At 48.7% G+C, this 26,943-nt stretch overlaps 1 protein-coding gene across 2 annotated transcripts in view; it reads right to left on the bottom strand.

Annotated features, from left to right (window-relative positions):
• Window positions 1-26,943, bottom strand: part of fbn2b (fibrillin 2b) — a 56,672-nt gene that overhangs the window by 17,505 nt on the left and 12,224 nt on the right. For both annotated transcript variants that reach the window (XM_031575160.2, XM_031575161.2), the window contains exons 7-34: window positions 21,843-22,040; window positions 19,574-19,699; window positions 15,901-16,026; window positions 12,193-12,345; window positions 10,513-10,716; window positions 10,111-10,254; window positions 9,433-9,552; window positions 9,099-9,224; window positions 8,721-8,843; window positions 8,132-8,407; window positions 7,544-7,597; window positions 7,176-7,301; window positions 6,877-7,002; window positions 6,610-6,729; window positions 5,652-5,789; window positions 5,095-5,145; window positions 4,790-4,915; window positions 4,240-4,467; window positions 3,822-3,947; window positions 3,297-3,425; window positions 2,869-2,994; window positions 2,616-2,741; window positions 2,263-2,385; window positions 1,849-1,974; window positions 1,559-1,684; window positions 1,072-1,194; window positions 650-772; window positions 233-358 (exon numbers count right to left, since the gene is read on the bottom strand). In XM_031575160.2, the coding sequence (XP_031431020.1) occupies window positions 233-358; window positions 650-772; window positions 1,072-1,194; window positions 1,559-1,684; window positions 1,849-1,974; window positions 2,263-2,385; window positions 2,616-2,741; window positions 2,869-2,994; window positions 3,297-3,425; window positions 3,822-3,947; window positions 4,240-4,467; window positions 4,790-4,915; window positions 5,095-5,145; window positions 5,652-5,789; window positions 6,610-6,729; window positions 6,877-7,002; window positions 7,176-7,301; window positions 7,544-7,597; window positions 8,132-8,407; window positions 8,721-8,843; window positions 9,099-9,224; window positions 9,433-9,552; window positions 10,111-10,254; window positions 10,513-10,716; window positions 12,193-12,345; window positions 15,901-16,026; window positions 19,574-19,699; window positions 21,843-22,040 (3,819 nt within the window). The remainder of the gene's footprint in view (window positions 1-232; window positions 359-649; window positions 773-1,071; window positions 1,195-1,558; window positions 1,685-1,848; window positions 1,975-2,262; window positions 2,386-2,615; window positions 2,742-2,868; window positions 2,995-3,296; window positions 3,426-3,821; window positions 3,948-4,239; window positions 4,468-4,789; window positions 4,916-5,094; window positions 5,146-5,651; window positions 5,790-6,609; window positions 6,730-6,876; window positions 7,003-7,175; window positions 7,302-7,543; window positions 7,598-8,131; window positions 8,408-8,720; window positions 8,844-9,098; window positions 9,225-9,432; window positions 9,553-10,110; window positions 10,255-10,512; window positions 10,717-12,192; window positions 12,346-15,900; window positions 16,027-19,573; window positions 19,700-21,842; window positions 22,041-26,943) is intronic.

Below are 26,943 nucleotides of genomic sequence, written 5' to 3'. Positions count from 1 at the left end.
GTAGACTGTAGTAGTCTACGGGGCAGTAATATGCATAAGTCTGTAGCCAGTGTCACTAACCTACATTCAGTACATTTGGCTTGTAGAGCCTACTTACTCTGCGCCGGGCCAAAGCCAGCATAGACCGGCCAACAGGAAACAATGTGCTAATGGCTAACTCTTAGTATGCACTGCATTACTGGCAGTAGGGACTACGGTTAAGGCTGGAGAGGAAGAGTGCTGATGCCGTTACCTCGGCAGGCTTTCCTGTCGTCTGTGGCGGTGAAGCCCATCTCACACTCGCATCGGTAGCCACCAGGAGCGTTGAGGCACTGGCCGTTCTCACATAGGTTCACATTGTCAGCACACTCATCCATGTCTGTGGGTCATAAACAACACATTAGCACACATATCAGCTCGCTCCACCAAGCCTCTCTCCAAACCCCACAAGTTTCAGAGAAAAAGATCCACTTCCACTCCTCAATCTGTACTCCTACCCCCGGCCTTCTATAATAAACTCTACTCCTTCATGTCAGTGTGAGCTCTTTTGAATAAACCCTGCAAGCAACTTGTAGCCAGTACAAATAGTACTTGGAAAATATATTGAACGATACTTTGACTTCATATTTAATGCAAATATGCATTTCTCTGTGCATCTCTCCTGTCTCACCTGAGCAGGAGAAGCCATCGCCGTTGAAGCCCTCTTTGCAGACGCAGCGGTACGAGCCGGGTGTGTTCATACAGTTGGCGTTGGGGTTGCAGCTGTGGTCCTCGGTGGCACACTCATCCAGGTCTGAAGTCATGATGGTGTAAAGAGTCACTCAGTGGCTTTACACAGCAACATTCAATTCTCACTTAACTTTACTCACTTCATTTTTGACATTTTACACAGGCCCCACTATTGTTCGACTATTACCAAAGACATGGAAGCATTTTTAAAAGCCTCTGACAAACATCCTCTACCTCTGGCATTATTGAAGTAAAATATGTTCCTTTCTATAATGTAACTTTTTCACAATACCCTTTCATCTCACCAAAGCTTTACTACATTTGTGACCTTTACTAATGAGACGTTACCGAGGGCCTACTTACCAACACATTTGATGCCATCTCCTACCCAGCCGTCACGGCAACGACACTTGAAACTCCCGGGAACGTTGACACAGGCAGCGTGCATGTCGCAGTTATGAGCCCCGATCTCACACTCATCCACATCTACACACAGACATTATACACTAATTAAAACACTATCGCTATGCTACATATGCACTTACCACTGTGTTAAGTATTGGCCTTTGTATCACTAAAGCATAATAAAAGCATAATACTTTATCTGAAAACTTATGTAACATTTTATATTACATATGTTCCATTTGAAATCTATTTTACATAACTTCATTATCATCACACAGAGGTGACGTTAGCAGTTGACGGGAAATTAATGGCGTTGCTAATTCTGGCCTACAGACCCGTTCCCTTGTCTGAACCAAACTCCTAACTGCCTCTGGCCACGTTCAGTGGCTGTACAGGGGGCCGGCGGGCTGCGCCGGCAGGGCAGGGCAGGGCAGCAGTGCAGTACCTGTGCAGCCAGTGGAGCCCTTCTTCACAAAGTAGCCCAGCTGGCAGTGGCAGATGAATGAGCCCTTGGTGTTCTCACAGTCCCCGTGCAGGCAGATGTTGGGGTTCAGGTCGCACTCATTCACATCTGGAGGGAGAGAGAGAGAGAGAGAGAGAGAGAGAGAGAGAGAGAGACAGAGAGAGAGAGAGACAGAGAGAGAGAGAGAGAGAGAGAGAGGAATGGCTAAGTCTCCTCTCCTGACTGTACAGTAATGCTGGGTGGTTTATGTCACACCGGGAGGCTGGTCTCACCGATGCAGGTCCGCATGTCCATGGAGGCCATGAAGCCGTCGTAGCAGAGGCAGCGGTACTCTCCTGGGATGTTGGTGCACTGGCCTCCGTCACAGATGTCAGGAGTGTCCTCACACTCATCGATGTCTGTTAGACAAGCACAAGGATGGATGAGGCACAGCAAGGCTCAACTTGACAGTTGCATTGTTTGTGTAAAGTGTGTGTCTGCATATTTGTGTGAGTGTAGGGTGTGTGCATTTTGTGTGTTTGGAGACATCTGTATGCGTGAGAATTTGAGGGTACGTATTTGTCTCCATACATGTTGTTCTGTGTGTGTTTCTGTGCCTAAGCATTGAGTGTGTGCATAGTGGATAGTGCGTGTGTGTGTGTGTGTGTGTGTGTGTGTGTGTGTGTGTGTGTGTGTGTGTGTCTCACCAGCGCAGCTCCTCTGGTCAGGCATAAGAGCATAGCCTTCACTGCAGCTGCACTCGTAGCTGCCCTCTGAGTTTGTGCAGTGAGTGTCACAGCCTCCGTTCATGATCGTACACTCATCAATATCTGAAAAGGCACAGACAATACGTTACTGACAGCTCCACACTCACACAGGGCTCTTTAGGCTCTGGAGAATAAGGCTTTTGTAAAGCACATCTTATTTACAAAGACATTGGAAACTGAACTGAATCAAGTTTAAATGGGGCAAATTAGGACTGAGCAGAATTAAACTGACTTGAGCAGAAATGAATGGAATAATCCGACTCTTCTGAGAGTCACACTGTTATGGCACTCACCCACGCAGCCCTGTCTGTCGGGCGTGGCCTGGTAGCCCATTTCGCAGGAGCACTGGTAGGTGCCCACCACGTTCACACACTTGCCGTTCTTACACAGGGTGTCACTCAGCTCGCACTCGTTCACATCTACAGAACAGACACACACGTTCAACACATCCGTCAGTTCCTCAGGCAGACAGAGGGAGAAAGAAATATGGAAAACATTGAGAAGATAAAACTGTGGTTGGGGTTCTTGCGGGGTCCTGCGGCGTACCTTCACACACGGAGCCCTCGGAGCTGAGCTGGTGGCCGGGGGGACACTCGCACTCGTAGCTGCCCTCTGAGTTCAGACAGGTGCCTCCGCGACACAGCAGGGTGTCCCTCTCACATTCATCAATGTCTGCAGTGGGGGTTGGGGGGGGTGGGGGGGGGTAAGGGACGGAGAGGAGAAGGACACAGAGAGAGGAGGACAAGAGAGAAATGAAAACAAAGGTGAACAATGATAAAGTGGATAAAAACACACAAGCTGGCTTGCAGTGTGCTGTGTTAATGAATGTGTTGTGAGAGTTTACACCCATAGGCAATTCCCTTGTGCCTGTAGGTGAGGTTGTGTGAGCGTGTGTGTGAGCGCGTGTGAGCGCGTGTGTGTGTGTGTGTGTGTTAGGCTGCCTGTGCCAGGGGAGGATGAAGGTGTCTTCTCACCCATGCAGTTCTTCATCATCATGAAGCCGCTCTCGTAGCCCTCGAAGCACTCGCACTCGAAGCTGCCGGGCGTGTTCACACAGGTGCCGTGGCCACACAGGTCCGGGGAGATGCGACACTCATCAATATCTGTGACACACACGCAGGACGGGGAGAATACCCACAGGCATTATCTCTTAACTTCACAATTTATTACCGACATTCACAATTGATCAAATATGAAACTATATCAGCATTACATGAAAAATGATGGGACAGGAAAAGTTAGCTGTGTTTCCATGAAATGCTGCGTGATGACTTGTGATAAATGTCCATATGCACAGGCAGGATGATGTAAACTGTATATGGTGACAAACAGGTCAACAGTTGTGCTTTTGTCATATGAATACTCATGTAGTGACTCAAACAGCTAGCAATCATCGTTACAAGAACATTTGGGGTGGGTTAGGGTTAGGGTGTGCCGTGACACTAAAGGGTAAGATGGACAGGTGTGGTGTGGTGACAGGAAGGGCTATGTGTGGCTACCTGTGCAGTTCCTCTCCTCCATGGTGAGGGCGAAGCCACTGTTGCAGCGGCACTTGAAGCTGCCAATGGTGTTCCTGCAGTTGCCGTGGGTGCACAGGCCCTTAAAGACCTTACACTCGTTCACATCTGGCCACACAGACACAGCATAGCACAGCATATTAGCATAGCAAGAAGAGATGTGCACTTATATTAAATGTATTACATTTCATTTAAATACATATGACGTTATAGGCTATAACATGAAAATGGAGCTGAACTTAAGTTTTTTCGACAATTTTAAACACAAAGGGATGAAAACTCCAGGTCCTGGCTTCTCATATCTCTCTCAGTGAAAGGGAATATGACCAGCTTGGCTAATACACCTGCTATGTGAAGGGAGAAGTGTGAGTAGTGATGAGACTTAGTGGGTCACTGGCACCTTTATAGAAGGGTCTGCCCGTCAGGATGTCTCCGCGGTTGGCAAACCCTGTCCCGCGGGGGCAGATGGATTTGAACTCCAGGCTGTCCGGCTTGGGGCACTCCTCACAGTCCACGCCCCAGGCCGCGCCCACTGAGCAACAGCACATGTCCACGCGGTATCGCCCCGGCAACGGTTCGACACACTCGTCCTCATCCCATTTCATGTAGCACTGTTCGCTTCGCATGTCTGAGCACACACACACACACACACACACACACACACACACACACACACACACACACACACACACACACAAACATTCAACACAACAATTACAGATCACATGTCCACAGTGCCACCACCAATATATACAGCACAGACACACAAACACATAGACATACTAGACTTCAACAGTTCCATTATTCACCCACACTCACAAATGTGCACAGGGCCAAAGAGGCGTTTAGTTTTCACAGCTGGACAAGACTTTTGTCCAAAATGTTCCTGTTTGCTTAAGGAACTTTCTGTACTACATGGGATGGTAAGGCGTGTCTTATGTGTCCCGTACCCACGCAGGTCCGTCCGGTCCCGTCCAGCGTCAGCCCCTCGGAGCAGTCGCAGCGGAACGAGCCCTCAGTGTTCGCACACCGGCCGTTGATGCACACCCCAGGGAACACTTCGCACTCGTTTATGTCTGCAAAAGGGAAAGAGGGAGGGAGAGAGAGAGAGAGAGAGAGGAGGACGAGACCTTAGTTTTTCATTCTTCTGGAATGGAAATGATTTTGGTTTCCGAGGGAGGGAGACAGATTCTCTGGGCAAATTGAAAGCAGCAGGCAGTCTTGGAGTGATATTGAGAGAACGGTCACACTGTACCTTCACACACCAGTCCCTTCATACGGGCAAAACCCTTGGAGCAGGCCGTGTCTGTGGAGAGGAGGAAGGTGATGTTAGTGTTCTAGTAAGCATGTGTCTATTTGGGCATGTGTGAATGCACGTGCATTTGAGTGTGTGTGTGCATAAATGTCTGAGAATATGGATGTGAGTGTGTGTGTGTGTGTGTGTGTGTGAGGGCGTGTGTGTATGCATAAATGTCTGAGCATATGCTTGTGAGTGTGTGTGTGTTTAAGAGGGTATTTCAATGTGTGTGGAGTGTGTGTTTGAGAGGGTGTTTCAGTGTGTGTGTGTGTGTGTGTGTGTGTGCGTATGTGAGCTTGTGAGTGTGTGTGTGTGTGTTTGAGAGGGTATTTCAATGTATGTGTGTGTGTGTGTGTGCATGTATAAATGTTTGAACATATGCATGTGAATGTGTATGTGTTTGAGAGGGTATTTCAGCATGTGTGTGTGTGTATGCATAAATGTGTGTGTGTGTGTGTGTGTGTGTGTATGTGTACAGTGGAGTATTATTGTGTGTGATCTCCATTCCAACTCACCAATCTCACAGGGCTCACAGGGACTCCCCCAGGCCGCCCCCAGCGTGGAGCAGCACTCGGACTTGAGCGTGGCTCCGTTGATGTTGACCTCGCAGCGGCCGTCCTGGATGTTCAGCCAGCAGGTGCCCTTCATGCTGTCTGCAGCCCAGAGCAAGGAGCCAGACAAGACACAGCCAAACACAAACACACACGCACATTTATCCAAACAGCACGGGAGGTCCCCCCACACAGCCATTACATTACATTACATTAGTGCAAATGAGATCTCCACCATTATAAACATTCTCTGCCTGAGCACTCTCAGTGTGTGCAAAGAGCCCGAGTGGCCTGCTCACTATTAAATGAATGTTTATACTTGAGGAATCTGCTCAGAACCAAGTGTCCTCAGACAGCCTATTGTACATGAGAGAGAGAGTGAATCACGCATCACTGATTTTAATCACAGGCAAATGTATTCCTCATGGAAAATAGTGCTCGATGACAGACAACCCAAGTTAAGAAAATAGGGGGGAAATAACAATTGCAATCTGCGTGCCAAATGGATCCTATAACCACAGAGACATGTGCATTAATGTCAATGTATTGTATGTCTGTGAAACGTCAAAGCTATATACGGGGGAGTGGGGAGACAAGTACCATGGAATATCTCCCTGGGAGTGATGAGGAGAAATCCCATGTTGTTTACTCAGTGAGTCATTGGACAGCGGAGAACAGATCTGCAGATGATTGCCTGAGATGTGAGTGGGGTGAACGGCCAGGCCTGCCACAAGCCGTGTTTATACAGCAAGAGCGTAAACCTCCATGAAGTCACGCCGCCTGGACTGTGGCCCTGACTTTTCATTCAGCCCCATATAATAACAGTGTATCTGACTGGCACTTTGAGGCCTGAGGATGGGGGGGGGTGGGAAGTGGCATGGCGATGTTAATGGACCAGGCCCTGACATAGCTGTCCCCTTACCGACACAGATGGTGTTGGTGGAGTCCAACTTGCTGCCGTGGGAACACTCGCAGTTGAACGACCCGGCCACGTTGCGGCAGACACCGTTGACGCAGGGGCTGGACTCGCACTCGTCGATATCTGAAACGGAGAGAGGGTTGTATGTGACGGCTCAACATCTGGCTGCCTGAGCCTGAGTCAGAAATGTATGAAGAATGAAAGCAGTATTAATAACTATTTGAAAAGCCTTGATAATGTGGACGAAGGAGATTGTGTAAAAAAAATCACCTTCGCAGGTCTCGGAGTCTGGCTTGAAGACGAAGCCCTTGGGACAGGAGCACGTGTAGCTGCCTGGGGTGTTCCGACACAGGCCGTTGTCACACAGCAGGCGATTTACCAGACACTCGTTAATATCTGCGGAAAGGCATTCACTTTCATCAGGGCAAACACAAACAGAAAAGAAACAGTCCAGTGACTACTTCGTCTGGATGAGAAGACAGTCAAAACATTCAGAGCTTTTTGTGGTTTGGGCTTCGAGCCTGCTGGAGACTAGCGCCCCACGCTACAGGGCTGCTGAAGACACTCACCCACACAGTTTTTCCCGCTAGAGTCGGGCTCATAGCCGCTGTTGCAGATGCAGCGATAGCTTCCACGCAGGTTCTCACAGATGCCATTCTGGCAGATGTCGGGGTCCAGGCCGCACTCGTTGATATCTGCAAACAAAAAAACATCATCAGTGTGGTGCTCTGGAGGGATCTTGGCTGTCTTGTTTGAGAGCTAAAACTAATCGCTGAGGTCAGTTTTAAGAAACTGCTCGTAAATTCCCGGAAAAAAAAATTGTCTCTGGGACTGGGAGAAGCTGTTTCGTGTCAGCGTAACGAATCGTAATGGCAGGGTGTATTTTAAAGCAGGGGCTCATGGCTGTTTTGGTATGGCTGCGGCTTTCCAACTGTACCTCGTCCGTCGGCCGTGATCCCGATCCCGCTGCTGCACACTGCCAGGAACTCCGCTGGGAAGGACAAGGGCCAGCACCAGGGCCAGAGAACAATCAGTTCAGTCAAATCCAAACATCGACTTTTCAAACACCAGCAAGAGCAGCCACCTCAAAATGGTAACACAAGCGCCCCACTGATCTGCTCTCCCCACAACCAGACAACAATATTATCTTTGGGTTTGGTAAAGTGATGCTAACTTACACCAGACTTTTGCCATCACATAAGTCCATCCCATCCCCTCAGTGGGCTTTACACATACCAAACAACGGACAGGCTGGAATCCCTGTCTCCTAGACTGCTTACAGAGCCCAGGAGGGTTCCAGAAATGTTTTCTTAGAGTGCTTATGTTAATGTTTCTTTAGAGTGGAGAACTGCAGAGTGGAGGGCATACTTCAACAGCTTTGGCTGATGCACAACTTCATTAGTCATTATTATGTGATGGTAATAATAATTGGAGGGAAAATCAACTCTCTGACAGTACTGGGAGGTGTGTCCCTCTGCACCCTCCGTATCTAAATGTAGATGTAGGATGGCACTGAGGTGGTTACCGGAGTTGCGGGCAGGGCACGGCTGGCAGGGCTCTCCGAAGCCGTGCTCGGCGTTGGCACAGCAGCACTCGGACTTGGTAACGGCGCCGGGGAAGGGCCGTGAGCAGGTGCCCATCTTGATGGCCCCGTAGCAGGTGGTGCGCATGTGCGTGTCCACACACACTCGGCCGTCCACGTCCACGGCCAGGCCGGGCGGACACTCGCAGCGAAAGGAGCCCTCGGAGTTGATGCAGCGTCCGTTCATGCAGATCCCTGGAGTCTGACACTCATCGATATCTGTGAAGGAGGGAAAAGGGTTTGTCCTCTGTTCCATCAACCGTAGTGTATATTCTTTGGGGAAGGGAGGGGCCCCACTAGGCAAGGCAAGGCCAGTTTATTTATACAACGCAATTGATATGCATAGGTAATTCAAGGTGCTTTACAAATAAACAGAAAAAAGAATATACAAAAATAAGAGATTAAAAAGGGTGAAGTGCATTACAATAGTTTCACCAGGATGAGTACAGTATGTCTATGGGGTGTGGTGTTTAGGTACTTTGTGGAAGGTGAGGCTACAAAAGGCTACAGCAATCAACTGAAATTGACGTACCAATGCAATAGCGCCCACTGGCTGCCAGGGTGAAACCAGGCTTGCAGATGCACTTGAAGCTGCCGTCTTCGTTGATGCACATGCCGTTGAGGCACATGTTGGTGGTCGCACATTCATCATGGTCTGTGAGAGAGGGGAACGTTACTGAGCAAGACAAGGCTTTTGGAAGTCAGCTTTCAACTCAGTGGTCTCTGAGGCAGTCAGAGAGCATTGACCTGTGGCACGTGCAACTTATGTGCCTCAGACGTATCAGATCAGACTCTCAGTTTGCTGAGAATCACAGATACGTTTCCATAACAACCACGTGAAACCTGGAAGAAGTGGAAGAGGAGATGGGCTCAGTTTAAATGGAAGCTCAGTTGTCTGGCCGTAACTCACCAATGCAGTTCTTCTCATCGGGCGTGAGCTCAAAACCAGCGTTGCAGATGCACTGGAAGCTTCCGTCAGTGTTGACACAGCGGCCGTTACGGCACATGACTCCATTAACGATGCACTCGTCAATGTCTGAGGTAAAAAGCAGGCGAGGGCGGGGTAGTTAGCAAACAGAATGAACATGTTTACAGTGCTTATGGACAGCAACTAAACACATATAGCTGGTCACACAGAAAAAAACACAATGTACAAGCACGCACACACATGCAAACACGCACACAAACAAAACAATCACAATAATGAATCATAATAATGGTCAAGTAGTTAAGTGAGAGCATACCAATGCAGGCCTGTTTAGTGGAGGTCCCCTGGTAGCCTTCGTGACACTTGCAGTGGTACCCTCCCTGTGTGTTAACACAGTCTCCGTTCACGCAGGGATTGCTGATACACTCATCCACATCTGCATGTGAACAAAGAGACCATCATTATATCTGGTCACAGGGATGCTTTCAGGCAAATCGACAGTGTTTTCACCATGTTCTCTCTCTCTCTCTCTCTCTCTCTCTCTTCACTGGTGAGAAGAAGGTGCCCTGACTCGTCTTAAGATGGCAGCAGAGGGTAACAATCCAGTGGGTTCCTAGATTGTATCACTCTGATCAACCGTGAGTGACTGTGTGTGAGAGAGTTTGACTTACACCCAATAAACTGGCAGGAGCTCGTTCACATAAATTGAATACCACCTATTAAAGGTGACCACACACTGTGCTGTCTGGGTTGCCTATTTGTCATACATCTGACAACTCAGAACACAGGAAAAACAGCCTCACTACACAGCTGAAGTAGCTGAATATTACTTTTAAGAATTACTTGCAGCAATGTTGTATACATACTACCTATTGCTTATTACGTATAAATACTACAAAAATACTGTACGACGGAAACTCAACAGAAGACCTTTTCTATGTCTTTGTTATGTGAAAATCGTTATGCTTCACTGGTTAGAAGTTTAGATTCGTACCGATACACTCTCCGCGGCCGTCCTGTCTGTAGCCCATGTTGCACTCGCAGCGGTAGCTGGTGGGTGTAGGGATGCAGCGTCCATTCAGACACAGGTTGGTGAAGTGCTTACACACATCAATGGTCTCGTTCACTTTCACAGAGCCTAGAAAGAACACACACCATCCAACGCCGTTCAGTCAGTAAGTCACTGGTGCTACTGATGAGCGTAGCTAAGGTATATGAAGATGGTGGAATTTCAATTCAACTGCAATTCAGGTAAATAATGCCTTTTAATGACAAATTGACTGGTCAAGCATTGTTATTATTATTATAATTTTTTTTGTGATTAAAGAACAGAGCTCAACTTTAAGAGAGGACAAAATCCCAGTATCCTGTGGTTTCTGCGAAAAGATCCACTCACCGATGTCAAATCCTCCATTGCCGTTGCCCCCGTGGCCGTGGCCGTTGCCCCCGTGGCCGTTGCCATTAGGGTTGACCTTAAAGCCATTGTAGCCATGGCCACCATTTCCACCACCTCCACCATTATTGTAGCCTCCACCGTTTAGGTAACCTCCATTACCCGTGGCATAAGGCAGGCCCTGGATGCACAGGCGCCTGTACTCGTCTGTTCAGAGAGAGAGAGAGAGAAAGAGAGAGAGAGAGAGAGAGAGAGAGAGAGAAGAATAAAGAGACAGATAAGAGGAGAAGAGAGAAAGAAAATTAGAGTGAGAGAAAGTTATCGTTGCTATAGAGGTCAGCATCGAAAGGCTCACTGCTCTGTCACATACTTGAGGAAATGGCCTCCATGTTAATGGGGACCTTATGACCCACTGTAAAGTCTCCTGAGAGAAGGCCTGTAAAACCCCAACATGAACCAACAACCACATGCATACAGTACACACACAGACTGGCCTGCACACAATCACCACCTCCATATGTCATGTCAACTGTTTGTGCCATATGATTTGTGTGGTTCATGGCCATAGGTGCAGGGCTAACCCTGGCACTCCACAGCAGAGGCATCTGGGAAGGGGGTAAGCCCACCTCCCATACAGGGGGGGAGGAGAGGAGAGGAGAGGAGAAGATATGTGAGTAAGATCGAGGAGCTACAGCTGCCCCGCTCATACCCCTCATCTCCATCTTGCTTAAGACACCATCGGGAGGCCAGGGAGGCATGTTTTTCAAACAGGTATGACATCATCCCCTCCTCGTCCTGGCCTTTGCCCTTCGCTAACGCATTCCGCCGGTCTCTGGCAAGTCAGGACAGGGTGATCAGGACTAATGATCCTTACCGGGGGCCAAAACGAATAACTGACCAGTGGCGTCACTCGCTTTCCTGGACAATACCCTGCTCTCAAGATGCCACAGCAAGCACAAACACAATCCTCTGTTCACAGGCAGGCTCCCCCCCCCCCCCCTTTACAACCTAATTGATGGCTGATGGTTTTCCAGTTAAGAGTCATAAATCTTGTAAAAAAATCTAAGGAGCAATTTAAGGAGTAATTAAAAATGCCATCATGTTTTGGTAATACGGTGACTCACTGAAAATAACTCTAGTTGAACAGCAAGGCAGTTAGAGATACAGTATCTGTTATTGTTTTAAAACACTGAATATATTTATATATATATATATCTGTTGCTCTAAGAAGCAAATGACACCAATATTTTGGATGTTTGAAAATGTGAAATGCAAGATAGAGAAATATAAAGGTTTGCAATCTTGGAACATCTGAAGCCCACATTAAATATGCATAATATTGAAAATAGTCTCGTACAATAGCTTGACATTAAGATTCTTGCAAGGATATTGGTAGATAATGAGACCTTAATAACCTTAAAACCTTCATAACCTTATGTTTCTGTAACTCTATTTAGTTAGCATGCCTTGGAGGAAAGTCCTACAGCTTGCTCAGAGCATGCCAAGTTCATCAAGTTCACTTTCACACAGAATACCATTGTGTTGGTTGGCCCACTGTAGTCTTTCACTGAGTCTTTGGAAGGTCATTATAAGGAAACTAAGTACACTACCTATACTCCTGTTTTCATGAAGCACACTTGGAGTTTGACTGTTAAGGTCTTGTTTTATATGAGTGTTACTCACCAGTTCCCCGTACAGGACACACCTCAGAGAGGTGCCCGGCGGCCCAGCAGCGGCCCAGTTCACAGCAGCACTGCATCTTGGTGTACTGACCACTCAGCTCCCCAGCACAGCGTCCACTGGCCATCGCCGAGAAACACATGCCCAGGCGCTGGTCTGGTATTGGGAGAGAGAGAGAGAGAGAGAGAGAGAGACAATTGATCTACAAGCTTGTACTGCATGTACGTAAGTCATGACAAACAGGTATGTAGTACGCAATGAAATGAATGGATTAAGAATGATTCTACATTTAGAAGCAAGAGAGCATGAAACTGTGTGTGTGTGTGTGTGTGTGTGTGTGTGTGTGTGTGTGTGTGTGTGTGTGTGTGTGTGTGTGTGTGTGTGTGTGTGTGTTTGTGTTTGCTTGTTTCCATGTGTATTTGTGAGTGAAGGAAAGATTGAGAGAGAATGAGACCATAATGGCCCACATTCATCATCTGTACCATAGGGTCAGACAGGTCCGGTAACCTGACATTAGCAAACAAACTCACTACAACTACAGCTCCAGGCACCTTTGACTGCTGTCTGAGGTAGCTGCCTGTTATTTCTAATATACATTCAGTCCTTTACCTCTCAGAGATGACATTATAGTGGGGGAGAATTCTGAAGGCGTTACTGACGGCTACTGACGGCTACTGATGCCTGAAATGTCCTAGCTATATTTCTTCTCTTTCTTTTCTCTCTTTCCCTCCATTGACAGGAAACCTGGAGAACATGCCAGGCCTTCTCATGGTAGCTTGAGCGGAAGTGAATTTATGAGGTGGTAGCTGGAAAGGTTGTAAGGGCCTTGGAGATCGAAAGGGCCCCGCTAAAATGGAGTTGTTCTCTGCAGCCTAGGCCAAGGTCAATGAGTTGGGGCGTCTCGGGTACGGAGTGTGGAGGGTGACTTAAGAGGAGACGTGTGCCTGTGTGTGTGTGTATGTGTGTGTGAGTCAGTGTGTTTGTATGTGTCTGTGGGGAGGGGTGTTGTATACGTACACCATACGTATGAAAGTGAAGGATTGGGGGGCGGGGGGGAGCACAAGTCGATTAACTCCGCTAATGAGCCAGCAGTCTGGAATTAAACTGTTCCATGTGGAGCAATCCTGGCCAATTATATCAGACATGAGAAGCCTTTGGGGTGGGGGTACAGCTCCTCAGTCAGCAGCAGCGGGGCTCCCCCACCGCAGCAGCCCAGCTGGGGGTAAAGCTCGGGGTGGCGTCGGGGTGGAGGGTGTTAGGGGGGGAGTGAGGGGGGTTTGGAGGAACGCTCATGGAGATGATGAGTTCAATTGGAAACAGACCTTGCGTGCACATGCACACACACGCACCCACACACACTCACACGCACACACACACACACACACACACACACACACACAAGCCCATGCCTTCATTTTGCAAGCATTTTTACAGACTGGGCTTTCACTGTGCGACAGGGCATTAGGGCTGATTAGCATCGGACCCAACAGCTCCCTCCGGAACGCTTCTCCACGCTAGGAGCAGAGCCGACCCAGGGGCAGACTCCCAAAAAATCAACCCTGCTGACATTCCAAGAGCCCACCCCCCTTCTCCTCTCTCTCTCACACACACACACACACACACACACACACATACACACACACACCAAAGAGAGAAAGGAGAGAGAGAGAGTTTGGTGGGGGGCATAAGAGGAAGAAGGGGAGGATTTAATCAAGAAATGTGGGTCAGGTCAGAGGGGATGAGGGGCTCTCAGCTACGCTCAACAGAGAAAAAAAAGAGTGCATGTCTGGAGAGAGGGAGAGAGAGAGAGAGAGAGAGAGAGAGAAAGAGAAATAGAGAGAAAGAGAGAGAGCAAAATGAGCAGAATGTAGAAGAAAAGTCGTTCCCACAGGCCATCGCCGCAGTTGAGAATATATGGAGGACGTGTCAACGTGTCACACGGGCCCAACTTCTGCGCTCACTTTTATTTTTTCCTGGGGACGCCCAAAGTTCACAAGGTTACACAAGACAGATGGCCGGTCCTAAGTGAGAAATGAACCAGAAGGGGAGCGAGAGAGAGCGGGCGCGCAGAGAGAGCGGGCGCGCACCAGAGAAAGCTAAATAGAGAAAAAGAGGGAGAGAAAGAGAGAGTGAACTGGCAGGGCAAGAATAATTGTTAGACATATAAAACACCTACAAAAGACAGCAGTGTGAGAGAAATAACCTGACCCCGAGAGAGGACACACACACACACACACACACACACACACACACACACACACACACACACACACACACACACACACACACACACACACAGACACATACACATACAGAGTGAGAAAGAGATGGAGAAGGAAGAAGAGTTAGTGTGACCCCATGCGCCAGAATCAACAGTGAGCATCTTTGCCTGGGCTCAGAGGAATGCTGGTGGGGGTCTGTGTGGGAACAGTGGCGTGACTGTCTCTCTCTCTCTCTGACGAGTGGGTCTACAGGGCCACAGGCAGAGGAGACCCAGAGGAACCCCCAAACTCCACTCCACACTCAGCCCCCATCAGGACTCACAGCTGGACGGACTCTACCTCCAACACACATGCACGAGTGTTCCTTCAGCATCCATATGAGAGAGGCAGGGGAGAGGGGTTTCTTCTGTGGCACTCTGGTTCCATCTCCCTCTAATATTTTACTCACATAAATTCACTGCTGTCCCATCTGCTCTCGGGAATTGCTCCTCGAGAATTGTCTATCCTTTCTATCTCTCTTCCCCACTATGTCTCTCACCCCCCCCCCTCTCTCTTCTTTCCTCTTGTTACTGTCGTTCCCTTGTCTGTGTGTACTTTCATTTGTTGTCATGATGGTGTCGATTTGCCCCCCCCCCCCCCCCCCCCTGTCCGTCCGTCTCTAATCACTCCCAGATGCGTTTACCTTGACGCTGAGCAATCTGGCACGAGCCAACAGAGCGCCCTTGTCAGATCCGTGTCGACTGTATTCAGTCTTCATTTCCACCACCACCCCCATCCCCCCCACAGCCCACTCTCTCTCTCCCCCAAACTCCAGCTCTCCTGCTGCCAACAGACAACAAACAAGCGGAGTGCAGATTTCCCCCAGATGGAATGGAAAACGGGTGCCGTGCCAAAGCGAAAACAGTGACACACACTGACCCATAAGAGATTCAGCAGGATGACACACACACACACACACACACACACACACACACACACACACACACACACATTCTCTCTCTCTCTCTCTCCATCCGGGATGCCTCGGCACAAAACTTTTCAATTAGCGCTCCGTTCTGCCATGAAGTCCTTGACCAGACATTTCTTATTCCGTCTCAAGAGACACCACCCTCGTGCCCCCCCCCCCCCCACTCCAAAAAAGGAAAGCCTACCCCAGGTCCATAGTGGAGCACTCCACACCTGGGTGCTTTTCTGGCAGCTGTCCTGGCTGAGTCAGAGTGCTAAACGCCGCTATCAGGTCTGACTGGGCCACGTGCCTGAGCATGCACACGCCGGGCGACCGCAGGCAAGCAGGGAGGGAGGTCGCCCTTCCTGAGTCATCCAGGCTTTTCACAGATCACCACCCCAGATATTTGCCCTCTCACAGTCAAGGGCTGGGTGTCTGGCCAGGTGGCCGGAGGGGGGGGGAGAGGGAGAGAAAGAGAGGAGAGGAAGGGAGTTGGGGTGGGGTGGAGGGTTGTTGAGGGAAGGGGTGGCGGTGGTTACCTACCGACACATCTGGAACCGTCTGAGGTGGTGATGAAGCCACGCGGACAGGTGCAGACGTAACTGCCCACGGTGTTGGTGCAGTCGCCTCCATCGCACACGCCAGAGTTGGCGGCACATTCGTCAATGTCTGAAACCAAAAAAACAAAACATGGTGTCTCTGAGTAGCATTTTTGAGTGAATTAGAGAATAACTGGAACAAATAGGGAGCATTTTTCATCCAGTGAGTCTAAACTGCTGTGGGCAATTTCTTTTTTTTTGTCAGTTTGATGTAAACATGGCAGATTTTGGCATTTTTGTGTTAATAAGGACAGGAGTTGAAACAAGGCCGGATGAATTTTGGACGCTCTCCTGGACCTGTCCGACCATGAAATCAGTCCGCTGACAGAGACTGAGGGTTGTTAGCTTAAATTACACAGACACTTTCTGGCGCTGGAGCTGCTCCCTTTCAAACAAAAGCTGTATGGATGGGTTTTACGCCGTTTCACAATTAGCCACGTCCGTCAGGCGGCATTCAGAGGATTACGTGAGGCGAGCCACGCCACGCTGGGGCTTTTAAGAGCGCCAGGTGGAAAGTGTACTCCCCCCCCCACCCCACCCCTCCTCTCACTCTCTCACTAGCAGCACGCTAGCACTTCATCAAAGTGCAGCCCAGCGGCTGTCGGCCCAAACTAGACGTGCGCGTCAGCAGTTAAGAGGGCGACTTGGCATGGCGGCGTGAAAAAGCACCCAACCCCCCCCCCCCCCCCCGCTCTACCTGTGATGACGTCGAACCCTGAATCAATGTTCCAGCTGGGTGAATGTTTTTAATGACGTGTTATGCTTATTTATACACCCATGCAATTACATGTGCCCAGTAAAATTATACAGCATAGGGGCTCCATAAGACGCAGTGTGTAAATCATGATGTGTGGAGTGTGGTTGCTGTGCCATTCCTCTCCCGGTGTGATGGCTGGCTTGAGGAGTTAGTTTTGGTTATGATGTGCCCGGTGGGGACTAGCGAGGGTGTGTAGCCCGGTGCTGACTATTGTCCAACTGCTGTAACCCAAAAAGCCCAACATTCTCACTCACTCGAGTCATAAAACTACAGGAAAATAAATGTGGTGTCAGCATTCCATGTGCACAGACCCAGACTTTACACAGAGCAGATGTGCAACTCTATTTGGAGGGAAATGACTGCCATATAGATTAATGGCCACTGTTTGCTCATGTGTGCTCGTGTGTGTGTGTGTGTGTGTGTGTGTGTGTGTGTGTGTGTGCGGGTGTGGTGAGTGTTAAAACTACAGGGAGGTCCTTGTATGTTACACAAAAGCTATCACAGCCTCTTCGCCTCCCACCTGCAAATGCTCCTTTGTTTGACTGCGAACAGCTGGTCTTGAGCCAGAGCGCTATATTTATGTTAAGAGGATGGGAGAATCTTTCATTTATTTGAAAGACGGCAAGAAACAGGCTGGGCAACGTAAGGACATGAGACATGTTAAGAGCACATGAAGCTGTGCCGACGTGATGTATGGACCACGGGAGCAGAGTAGAACAGGAGTGGAGCGTGTTCACTCGTGCTCTTTGACAACGCCCTCATCCAGATAAATCTGTGACCTCCAAGTGAGGGGAGTGGGAGATAACCCTGCATCCCGAGGTAATAAAACCAGTTTTGCAACTACTCCCAGCCCCTCCATACACCTATCCAAATACACACAGACACAAACATATTTACCTACTCACACAAACACACCATCACACACACAAACATGTGCACACACACACAAAGCGCTGTCAATGGTCCACCATCAGGCCCCAGGCCATACTGACTTCAGTCTACAATTGGCCTTTTAATTACCTACCCTCCACCCCAACCCACACCCTCTCCTTCAAGCCTTGAAGACCACAGGGCACCCCTTCAGCTATGTCTGCCCAACGAGCTTTTAGTTTACTGTCAGTCCTTTTTCCATTTAACTGTGGGGGGCAGGGGGTGTGAAGGAGAGGGAAAACTGACCCTGCACCTGACCATATCATTAGGTGTGCCACATACAGCACTCTCACCCCATTGGAACTTGTGAGTATCAGTGTGCGTGTGTGTGCGTGGGTGTGTGTGTGTGTGTGTGTGTGTGTGTGTGTGTGTGTGTATCTGACAGCTGAGTCTACACACACAGACAGCAGCCTCTGTTTCAGCTGAGGTCTCCACTCACTCAACAGCTCATCATTGAGAGGCCGGCAGTGCTCGTGAGTTAATGACACAAGGGGGCTTGTCTGTGTGTGTGTGTGTGTGTGTGTGTGTGTGTGTGTGTGTGTGTGTGTGTGTGTGTGTGTTTGTGTTTGGGGGGTTGGTAGGGGGTGAAGTGGCACCCTGGGGCTTTACAGTCATTAAGTGCAGCACTGTCAGCAGTATTCATCTGGGGTGACTACTGCCCAGGGGGCCGTGGAGTTTCCCATGGATGAAACCAAATGGGGAAATAGGAGGTTGGAAACTCCTCAGACCAAAAACACCTTGGAGTCTAAGGTTTAATACACGTGATTAGCACATGCCTTGAGCGCCCTCCATTAACTTTCACTGGGGGAAGGCCAGGCTAATTGTGTTTTCTCAGTTTGACTTGATTATGTCCGACTGTCTCTGGGCTCGTGAGCCCATGGAGAACCCAAGGACAAGACTTGTCTGAGTGCACAGACGGCACAAGTAAGGCAATAACTCACCTTTCATCTGTCCATGTCCACAGAGTACACTATGACTGGAACACTTGACTGATCAACACTTACTTTAGCCCTGAGGTGCCCCCCACCCCCCATTCACCCCCCCACCAACCAGCTTCCTCTAAGCCTCCCTTCCCAAGAGAGAAGGCCCTGGTCCAAGACTTACAAGCTCAGCTTCGCTGTGTGTGCCTGCTTGTTTTCATTCTACATTGTTTAAATTCCACCCAATCAACACAAAGTAATGCGACCCACTGCAGAGATTAGGTCCAGAATCTGAAAAACATCAGGCCCTGACCGCCAGAACCTCTCGTACGAGGGACTTTCTGCACGTGCCAGTTAAAGAAGCCAGAGGATATTGGGTATTGAGCTATTCAAAACACAGATAGGATGTCAGTGTTGGCTCGGCACACAGTACAATGGGACCCCTCCTTGTTTCGTAAGAAAAGCCTCGAGTGAGTGCTCAAAGAAATCCTGGTTTTCCCCCAGATAGGTCAACGGTTGATCACCCAAGACAAACTGTAGACCCCGTAACTTTCCTGACAGAATGGGACAGACTACTCTAAATCATTTTACACCTAGGTGTGGAACCATCAGGTGAATGAAGAACAGTTTTCAGCAGTGCCACAGAGTTATTGGTTGATTATTATCCAAATGATTAGTCGTCATGGCCGAGAAGTGGCAATTTGTACTTCTCTGGGCCAGTACTACAGGTAGCTGACTGTGTATGGCTAGTCGTATGTATAGCTAATTACACCAAGACTTTCTGTCATGTTTATTTCTCGAGTGAATCTCAGTCTTGGTTTACACCTGCTTGTCTGTCACCTGTTTTTGAACAAGGCACAGTTGGTCATTCTTAATCTGGGAGGCCTACATTTGAGAAATAGTTCCTGTGCTGGAAAAAAATTAGTCCCTTTGGATAGTGGCACTTCCTACCAAATTTGAATTTGCTTTCAAAGAAAATGACATAATGCCAGTAGTGCAGGTTGACTTACCTTCACACTTTTGGTTGGTCTCACTCTGGCGGTGGCCTGCAGGACATTTACACTCATAGGAGCCCACGGTGTTAATGCAGTTTCCTCCGGCACACAACCCTGGGATGGCCTGGCACTCATCCACATCTAAGAGAGAGAGAGAGAGAGAGAGAGAGAGAGAGAGAGATGAGATGAGGCAATAAGTATAGACAATAGACCTACCAAGATAAATGAGATACTGTCATAGTAATGCTGGACAAATAGTATTGGAAACAGCTGGAGAGAAACCGTAGAGAATGATGGAGAACGTTTGGTAAGCTTGTCTCAAAGACAAAGCTACACCCATCCCAAGGGACATTACGGGGTGTAAAATAAAACTACCCTGTCCAGATTGTTTACAGATGATGACAAAGGGGCAAGATCTCTGACATTTTGGCTCACATTTGGCCTCATCAGCGTATTATCCACATGCCAAAAAAAAAGCAATACGTCCATCTCGCAAGACTGGTCCTCAAAGACAAGTCATTGCTTAAGTAATAAATGAACTCAGTGCTCTCTGAGGCGTTGGGTTGAAAAGTTCTCCTAAACTCCAGTGGATGACAACGTCTTTCCTGTTGTTTTAGACGAAAGGAGAACATTTATCACCTCCTCTTTTGTGTGTCTTCACACATTTACACTTTATTAGTGTCTGGGTGTGCCACTGCAATAGCATTTCCCTTATGTGCTTTTGGCAGGCTTGACGTGTCCAGTCAGTCACAACTCCTGCCCAGTTCTTGTGTCCCCGGTCTGCATTTGCTAACAAGGCGATGGAGGGACTCCGTAAAAACAGTGGGTTCTGTGCACAAACGGAGTAAGAACATGACGGGACTTATTTTTCCTCTGGCGGCCGCAGTGCTCTACACCAGGCACTGTAGCCTTGCTGGCAATCCTCCGCATTCGCTCCGCTTCAGCCCATGTAATAGATGTGAGCTCATGCTGTTCTGCGTCGGGGTGTCATGCAAAACACGCTTTCGTTGGGAGGAATCTATTACTCTGCTGCTGGTACCTGACTGCCCTCTTTGTTTCTCTCGTCCGACAGGGGGACAGTTGGCATGTGTCAGCAGTTGTTCTACGCCAATCTCCACACCCCTCGGTCTGGTTCTAATCAGCCTAACAGTTCACTGTTATATTTTTTACTAAAAGAAAGAAAGGCCAAAAAAAACCAAGAAAAAAACAACATGGCAAAAACAGGCCCTGCTTTTTAGATGTGCAGAAGCCTCGGGGGCCAAGAACATTTCAAAATGCCCAGCAATGCAATTTTCAGACCCCTTGCACGCTTTGTTCTGCCTCCAGCCCTCCTCTGGCGGGGGTTTTGCTCTCGTCTCAGAAGGTTCGGGGTATGCCAGCGCATAGTATTATCTGTTGAGTGACTGAGAGGAAACATATGAGCCCTTCGCTCTCCCTCAGACACATCTTTCTGATGTAGCATTAGCTTTCAGATGGGAAACTGATGGAATGAAAGTTCACTGCCTCGACGGCCATTCTGATCGTGCATCAGGAACCCAAAACTGCTATTGCGGTCAGTGGAACTATGGGGGTGTCAGCGTGGAGTACCAAACCTGCTCAGAGGGCAGAAGGAGGAATCCAGGTCTCCCCACACAACTACAGGCTAAGAAATCAGTGTAGTAAATATTTCCTTCAACTGTCTTCTCTCTGTCAGAGTCACTCAAATAACCCCAGCATGACCGAAGCTTGGCTTGCAGCTGATGTCCATTAAAAAAAAGGACACCAGGACAATATGGGCAAGGCCAAGAATTTGGGATATCTGCACATCCCCTAGAAATAACATTCTCCTCTTCAGGATTGCACGGGTCAGCCCCAGACACTGACAGCCATTATCTCCTATTTAAACCCTATAACGTGGGAAAGCAGCGGGATTTCCACATTGCTAAGTGGTGACGAGCTCCATTTACCTAAGAGGGGCCACGGCGACCTTCACATGCGTGCCATATATTGATACTGTCTTTACTGCTTAGTCTGGCAAGCCATTAGGGAGCCTTGTGCAAATGTGTGAGCCAGACAATGGGGAGAGAAAGGCTCATATTTGCACAGACACTGGCCTGTGGCTGGAATGTTGACGCAGGCGAGGTGAAGCTCAGTTCATGTAGCCCCCGGAGAACTTTGATGTGGTCCCTGCCCGCGTTTAGCTACTAGCAGCGAGGGGCGGATAATTTCAGGAGAGGTTCAGGAGAAGTGGGGGTCCCATTTTGGGGTGGGGTGGGGGGGGGGGGGGGGGGTCACTCTTACTCACCCTGACATGCTCCACTGCGGATATTGGGGATGAAGCCGCGGCGACAGGGGTGAGGTGACGCTGGGCACATTTCGCACGGGTGACCCCAGGCGCGACCAATGGTGGCACAGCAGAGGGTCTTGGTACACACAATGCCACTCAGCTGACCCTGGCACATCTGGTTGTTGACCTGCGTGAAGCAGGGGCCGGTCCGGTAGTCTGTGTGAAAGACAGAGAGAACGAGGGAGAGAGAGCGGACATGAGGTAGGAGGTGAGAGAGAAAGAGAGACGAATTGGAAGAGACAGAAACAGAGAAGCAATGAGAGGCATGGGAACATTCTTAATTCACTACTCATTTACCGTTTAGATTTACTGTCATGTATAAAATAATTGGACAAACCCCCACTATAATTTACGTGCCTCAAATAGCCCCAGCAGGACACAGAGGGGGAGTTCCTGTTGCTATAACTTTTTGTGATCACATTCCTTCGCTGTTTGCTGATATGCATTCCAAGTTTGAACTTTGGTCTGGAAATGCTTGGACAGTGGATTAACTTCTTGTCTGTCTAATAGGATAACTCTATAATCGGAGCCTGTTTGCAAGTCGCCATCAATAACGAGCTTTCCCATGAAGCACCCTCTACTTTCTGGTTCTCCTTACCGAGCCATACTCATTCCTCAAGTCGAATACACTGTAGTGGAAGTATCATCACTATTTTGACAGAACGAGAATGCATGTGGAAATAAAAAATAATGGGACATAGTGTCTCTAGCAGGTTCTACCTCAGTGACCACCTTGCTGTTCTATTTGTCCGTAAATATGACTTAATCTCGTTAAGCGCACTTCACAAATCAAACACAATGACCTCATGCTGAGGCCATTCAAGCAGTAGAAGAGCCAGTCAATCACACATAATACAACTCAGAGGGCTAATGGCGTCCGGCTGTGTGATTGAAGTCTAATTAACTGCAATAGCGCTGCCAAGTGCAATATAGCTTTATTAATATGGACTACATCAAACTGCATGCCTTGCCAACTCCAGCAATGAAATACTGCCATGGGAAACGATTTGCACGCCCTGGCCTAAAGGAGATGAACAGCCATGTCTTTCATGTAGTGGCGTTTTATTATCACTTCGTGGGAATGAGAGGTAGATTACACCCATCCCAGAAGAAAAAATAGACCAGGGAAAGAAAGTAGGTCAGACAAGTACAGAATGCAGAGGGAATGACGCCCCTCTGTCCTTCTCCCTGCTACAGTCCCCCTTTCCACTCCTCTCCTCCGTGCACCCCTGACCTGACAATTCTTTGTGGACAATTTGAGCTGTGGAATGCGAGTCCCCTCCAAGCCTCGGCAACCCGCAGCATACATCCTATACACATCTGGGATTGATTAATCATGTCTGTTCGGGACCGAGGAGAAGGAGAGACCTCAAGCCCAGATGTGTCCATCCAAGTCCCCATGTCTGGTTTGCGCCAGTCCTTTTTATTCCTCCATACCGCGGCTCCCTTCACACTCTCAGTGGTTCCATTCATACAAGCTAAGACAATCTTGTAGAATGTCAGACAGGTCATTATTTCTCATCCATTATATCTTCAATGGGGTGATTTTTTTTGAGCAACAAAAACTCAACCATAATCAGGGCAGAACAACAAAAGCAAAGCTGTGCAATCACTCTTCTCTTCTTTCTTTCTCTCTCCCTCCCTCTCTCTCTTCATTTTTCACCTTAATTGCTGATATGAGCTTGGCCTGGAGGAGGGCGGAGGAAGTCGTTCATGCGAAAGGAATCGGTGAGAAAGCTCTACTGCAGGAGAGCGTTTTTGGGAGTCGCTCCAGCCTGCCCCCATCAGCCCCCTTTGATGTGCGGAGGAACCCTGCAACTCTAGCATCGGACCGAAGCCTCGGCCAAATCATTCAGGAGCCGGGAGGCTTGCAGACTTGCTCTATCCCAGAGAGCCAAGTTCAGCAAGGACCGTCTGTGTGCGCACACCGAAGGGAAAACACACCACCGCACCGCACAAGAGGGGCCAAACAAAAGACTGGAGCCATCACAGATCACTTTTAATGTACTGAATAACACATCGCATATAGAGCTAGGGCCCCTTGGTTTGGAAGGTGACAGGCAACTGCCCGATAATGACACTCACAAATAGAAAAGCCTGGGGTGTGAAGGATGTGGCTTACCCATTTCACGTTGGGCATTCATGTGCTGTTACATTATAACTAATGTATTTGACTTATTTCAGCTGACTGCTCGGCAAAGTACTGTAGTCTTCTAGCCACTAAACTTCTCGTGAGAAAATACGAAATTGGATGTCGGGACAAGCAAGTGCTCCCATCGACAAACCATTTTCCCTCTGAAAAAAATGTATTGTGCTCTCTCACACAAGGAAAGTAGGCTAAGTGAGTTGGCAAGTCTTTGTCCGCATGATATCACAGCGGCCAAACGCGACGTGTTGCTATTGTGAGGACTGTTTTCCAAGAAGACGATGAAAAATCAGCACAATGATAGAGTGAGGCTAATCTTGTCTGGAATGCTCTTCCTTTGAGGAAACAGACCAGAACTGAGATGAATTATCAGCAAGGGGAGAGGGCGAGTCTAACCCATATTTAAGCTATAGTCAATGACGGGGAAAACCGCTCTGCTGCGAGCCAAACTATAAGCGATAAATCAGCTTGCAATAAGCATTAAGAAACACCGAGGACAGATGTAATCTCAGTGACTCAAGCACCTTGTTAAAAAAGGTCAAAGTGCTCTCCTGACTGTAAGGGCAAATATTAGACACCCCGGCTTTCCTTTCAAGAGGTTTGATATTTCCTGAATGGAAAAGCTCCGAGCTCTTTGTGACCTACAGTCATTTCAGATAGCAGTTACAGTAAATACCCCTCTCCTCTCCCCACCTCCCCATCCATCTGTCGTCCAGCCGGTCCTCACAGGCTCCTCCAGGCCGGGTGCCAACCATTCTTGCTTCCTTTTCAACGGCTCTGCGTTTTGCATCGACGGGACAGTGTCCAGTAAATCACGTGTCTCCCGACAGAGAAGAGACCCTACTGTCGAAACACTTTCACAGCGCCGTGCAAATGCTAATCATCCTGTTTACCCCCTTTCCAACAAGTTTGCTTTGGTACATTTAGAGAGTCGTGGAAATGAGTCAGATAATGCACTGGGTCACGTGCAGAGTTGGCACTGGAGACCTTTGCCTGCTAAATTAATAGGCAACTTTTCCTCAGCTGGAAACCACTGAGGACAATTATGCAGAGCGCACATGTCTGCTCAGAAAATGAACTTAACAGTCCTGCAGAGAGCACACTGTATTTTTAACCCTTTATGTTCGCTCCAGTATGTTGTATGGAAAGTAGCCCAAATATCAGTACTCCCCGTGCATTTTGCTTTCTCTCCATTTTTTTCAGTTCATTAAAATGCCAAACTTCAGTTTCACTTCTAAATCCACTTAATGGGCAAATGTACCAAAACACAGTCAAACTGTAGCTTTAGAGAACAAATCATGATGTCGGTGCTGTTTAAATCTATACTCAACATGTCAGAATTGGACAATCACACGATGGATAAATCCCCCAAACAGGATGAGCTGCTAAGGAGAGTGGAGGACGGCTGAGAGAGAAAAGCACAAACGTCTCCCTGCCAATCCCACCCTTCCACCAGAGAATTCATTTTCACAGAATGAGACCGAAATAGCAGCATTCCCCTATTTCCATCACCTCAGTGTGGCCATTGTTGCCAGAGCTCTCACGCATGACTTTGTTACTACTAACCCGGAAAATTGGTTTGGCCAGCGTTTGCTGGATCTTCGAGCCATTCCTTGTTCATGAGACATGAGACAGTGGACACATAGACCTAAATCTTAGCTTTTTCCCATGGCTTCTTTACCCCAGTTGATGCCGTAAGGGTCTGCGACTGCCTCCGGAGTCATGTAATGTGTTGCGCTAACACACTCCTGACACTAAAGAGCTCTGGGACCTCAGTGCTGGATGCAGCAGTTTTGTTCCCTAGAGGTTAAACTAAACAAAAGACCCAACTGAGGTGCCTGTGCTTTATGGGTCACGGGCCTTCTCACTGAGTGATGCCTCTTTATGATGTTTAACACCAGCCATCCTCCCTGGTTCGACAAATGCAGCGTAAAGCATTGTGGGGATCTTTGGAGAGGCATTTTTATTGCTTTCCCCAGACAAGGGGGGCAGGGAGGTAAATCCACCATTGCCCCCCCCCCCATCCACCCGGACCCCCAACCCTGAGCTGTGTTTCTTGGGCACTGGAGAGGGAACAGGAAGGGGGGTGGGTGGAGGCTGGTGGGGTCCGGTGGCCAGCGCAGACCCGACTCTTAGCGCGGAGACCAGACTGTTTGTGCTAGCCTGGGCCTGGCTCTGTGTACACAGCTGCGGAGTCCATTTTTACCCTCCCGGCCACCCCGCCTTTGCCTTCGCCCCGCTCTCCTCCTCTCCTCTCCTCTCCTCTCCTCTCCTCTCCGATCGCTGCTCTGCTCCACTCTGAGCTCCACTCCTCATCAGGAAATGTCCGCAGCTCCACAAAGAAACGCTCCTCTGTCATTCTGAGGGAGTTTTATTTATTGCCAGATGTCTCCCAGTCCCTCTCCCCCAGCGGTGTTGTGTTTTCGAAGAAAACAAGACCAGAGTTGCATGGGGTGTGTGTGTGAGGGGGGACTTGGAGAGAGTGGGTGGTGGGGCAGATTTCGAAGAGCAGGAGAGATGAGGGTTAGGTAAGGGAAAAGGGTCAAACCTTCTCGTTTGCTCTCTCTTAACCTCCAACTCTCTTTCCCTCCTCTCTCTCTCTCTCTCTCTCTCTCTCTCTCTCTCTCTCTCTCTCTCTCTCTCTCTCTCTCTCCCTCTCTCCCTCTCTCCCTCTCGAGGCCTAATCTAAACCCAGGCCTGTTGAAAGCTCTGCTTATTCTCACACATTCAGCCCCAGTGTCCAGTTTCTCAGCCAGGCACTTTACCCCTGTCAGAGTATTTCATTTTAAACTGATTACACTGCTGCACAAAGAGGAGAAAAATACCCTCTGCATGATGGGTCCTATAATAACATTACAAATGAAAGTATGGAGTGGTTTTGGACCCTATTGCCAACATCCCAGTGTTAGTTGC

The sequence above is a fragment of the Clupea harengus genome, chromosome 10 (genome assembly GCF_900700415.2).
Source record: "Clupea harengus chromosome 10, Ch_v2.0.2, whole genome shotgun sequence".
Lineage (NCBI taxonomy): Eukaryota > Metazoa > Chordata > Actinopteri > Clupeiformes > Clupeidae > Clupea > Clupea harengus.
The sequence above is the reverse complement of the archived record's forward strand: the minus strand, read 5'-3'. Positions and strand labels throughout refer to the sequence as shown.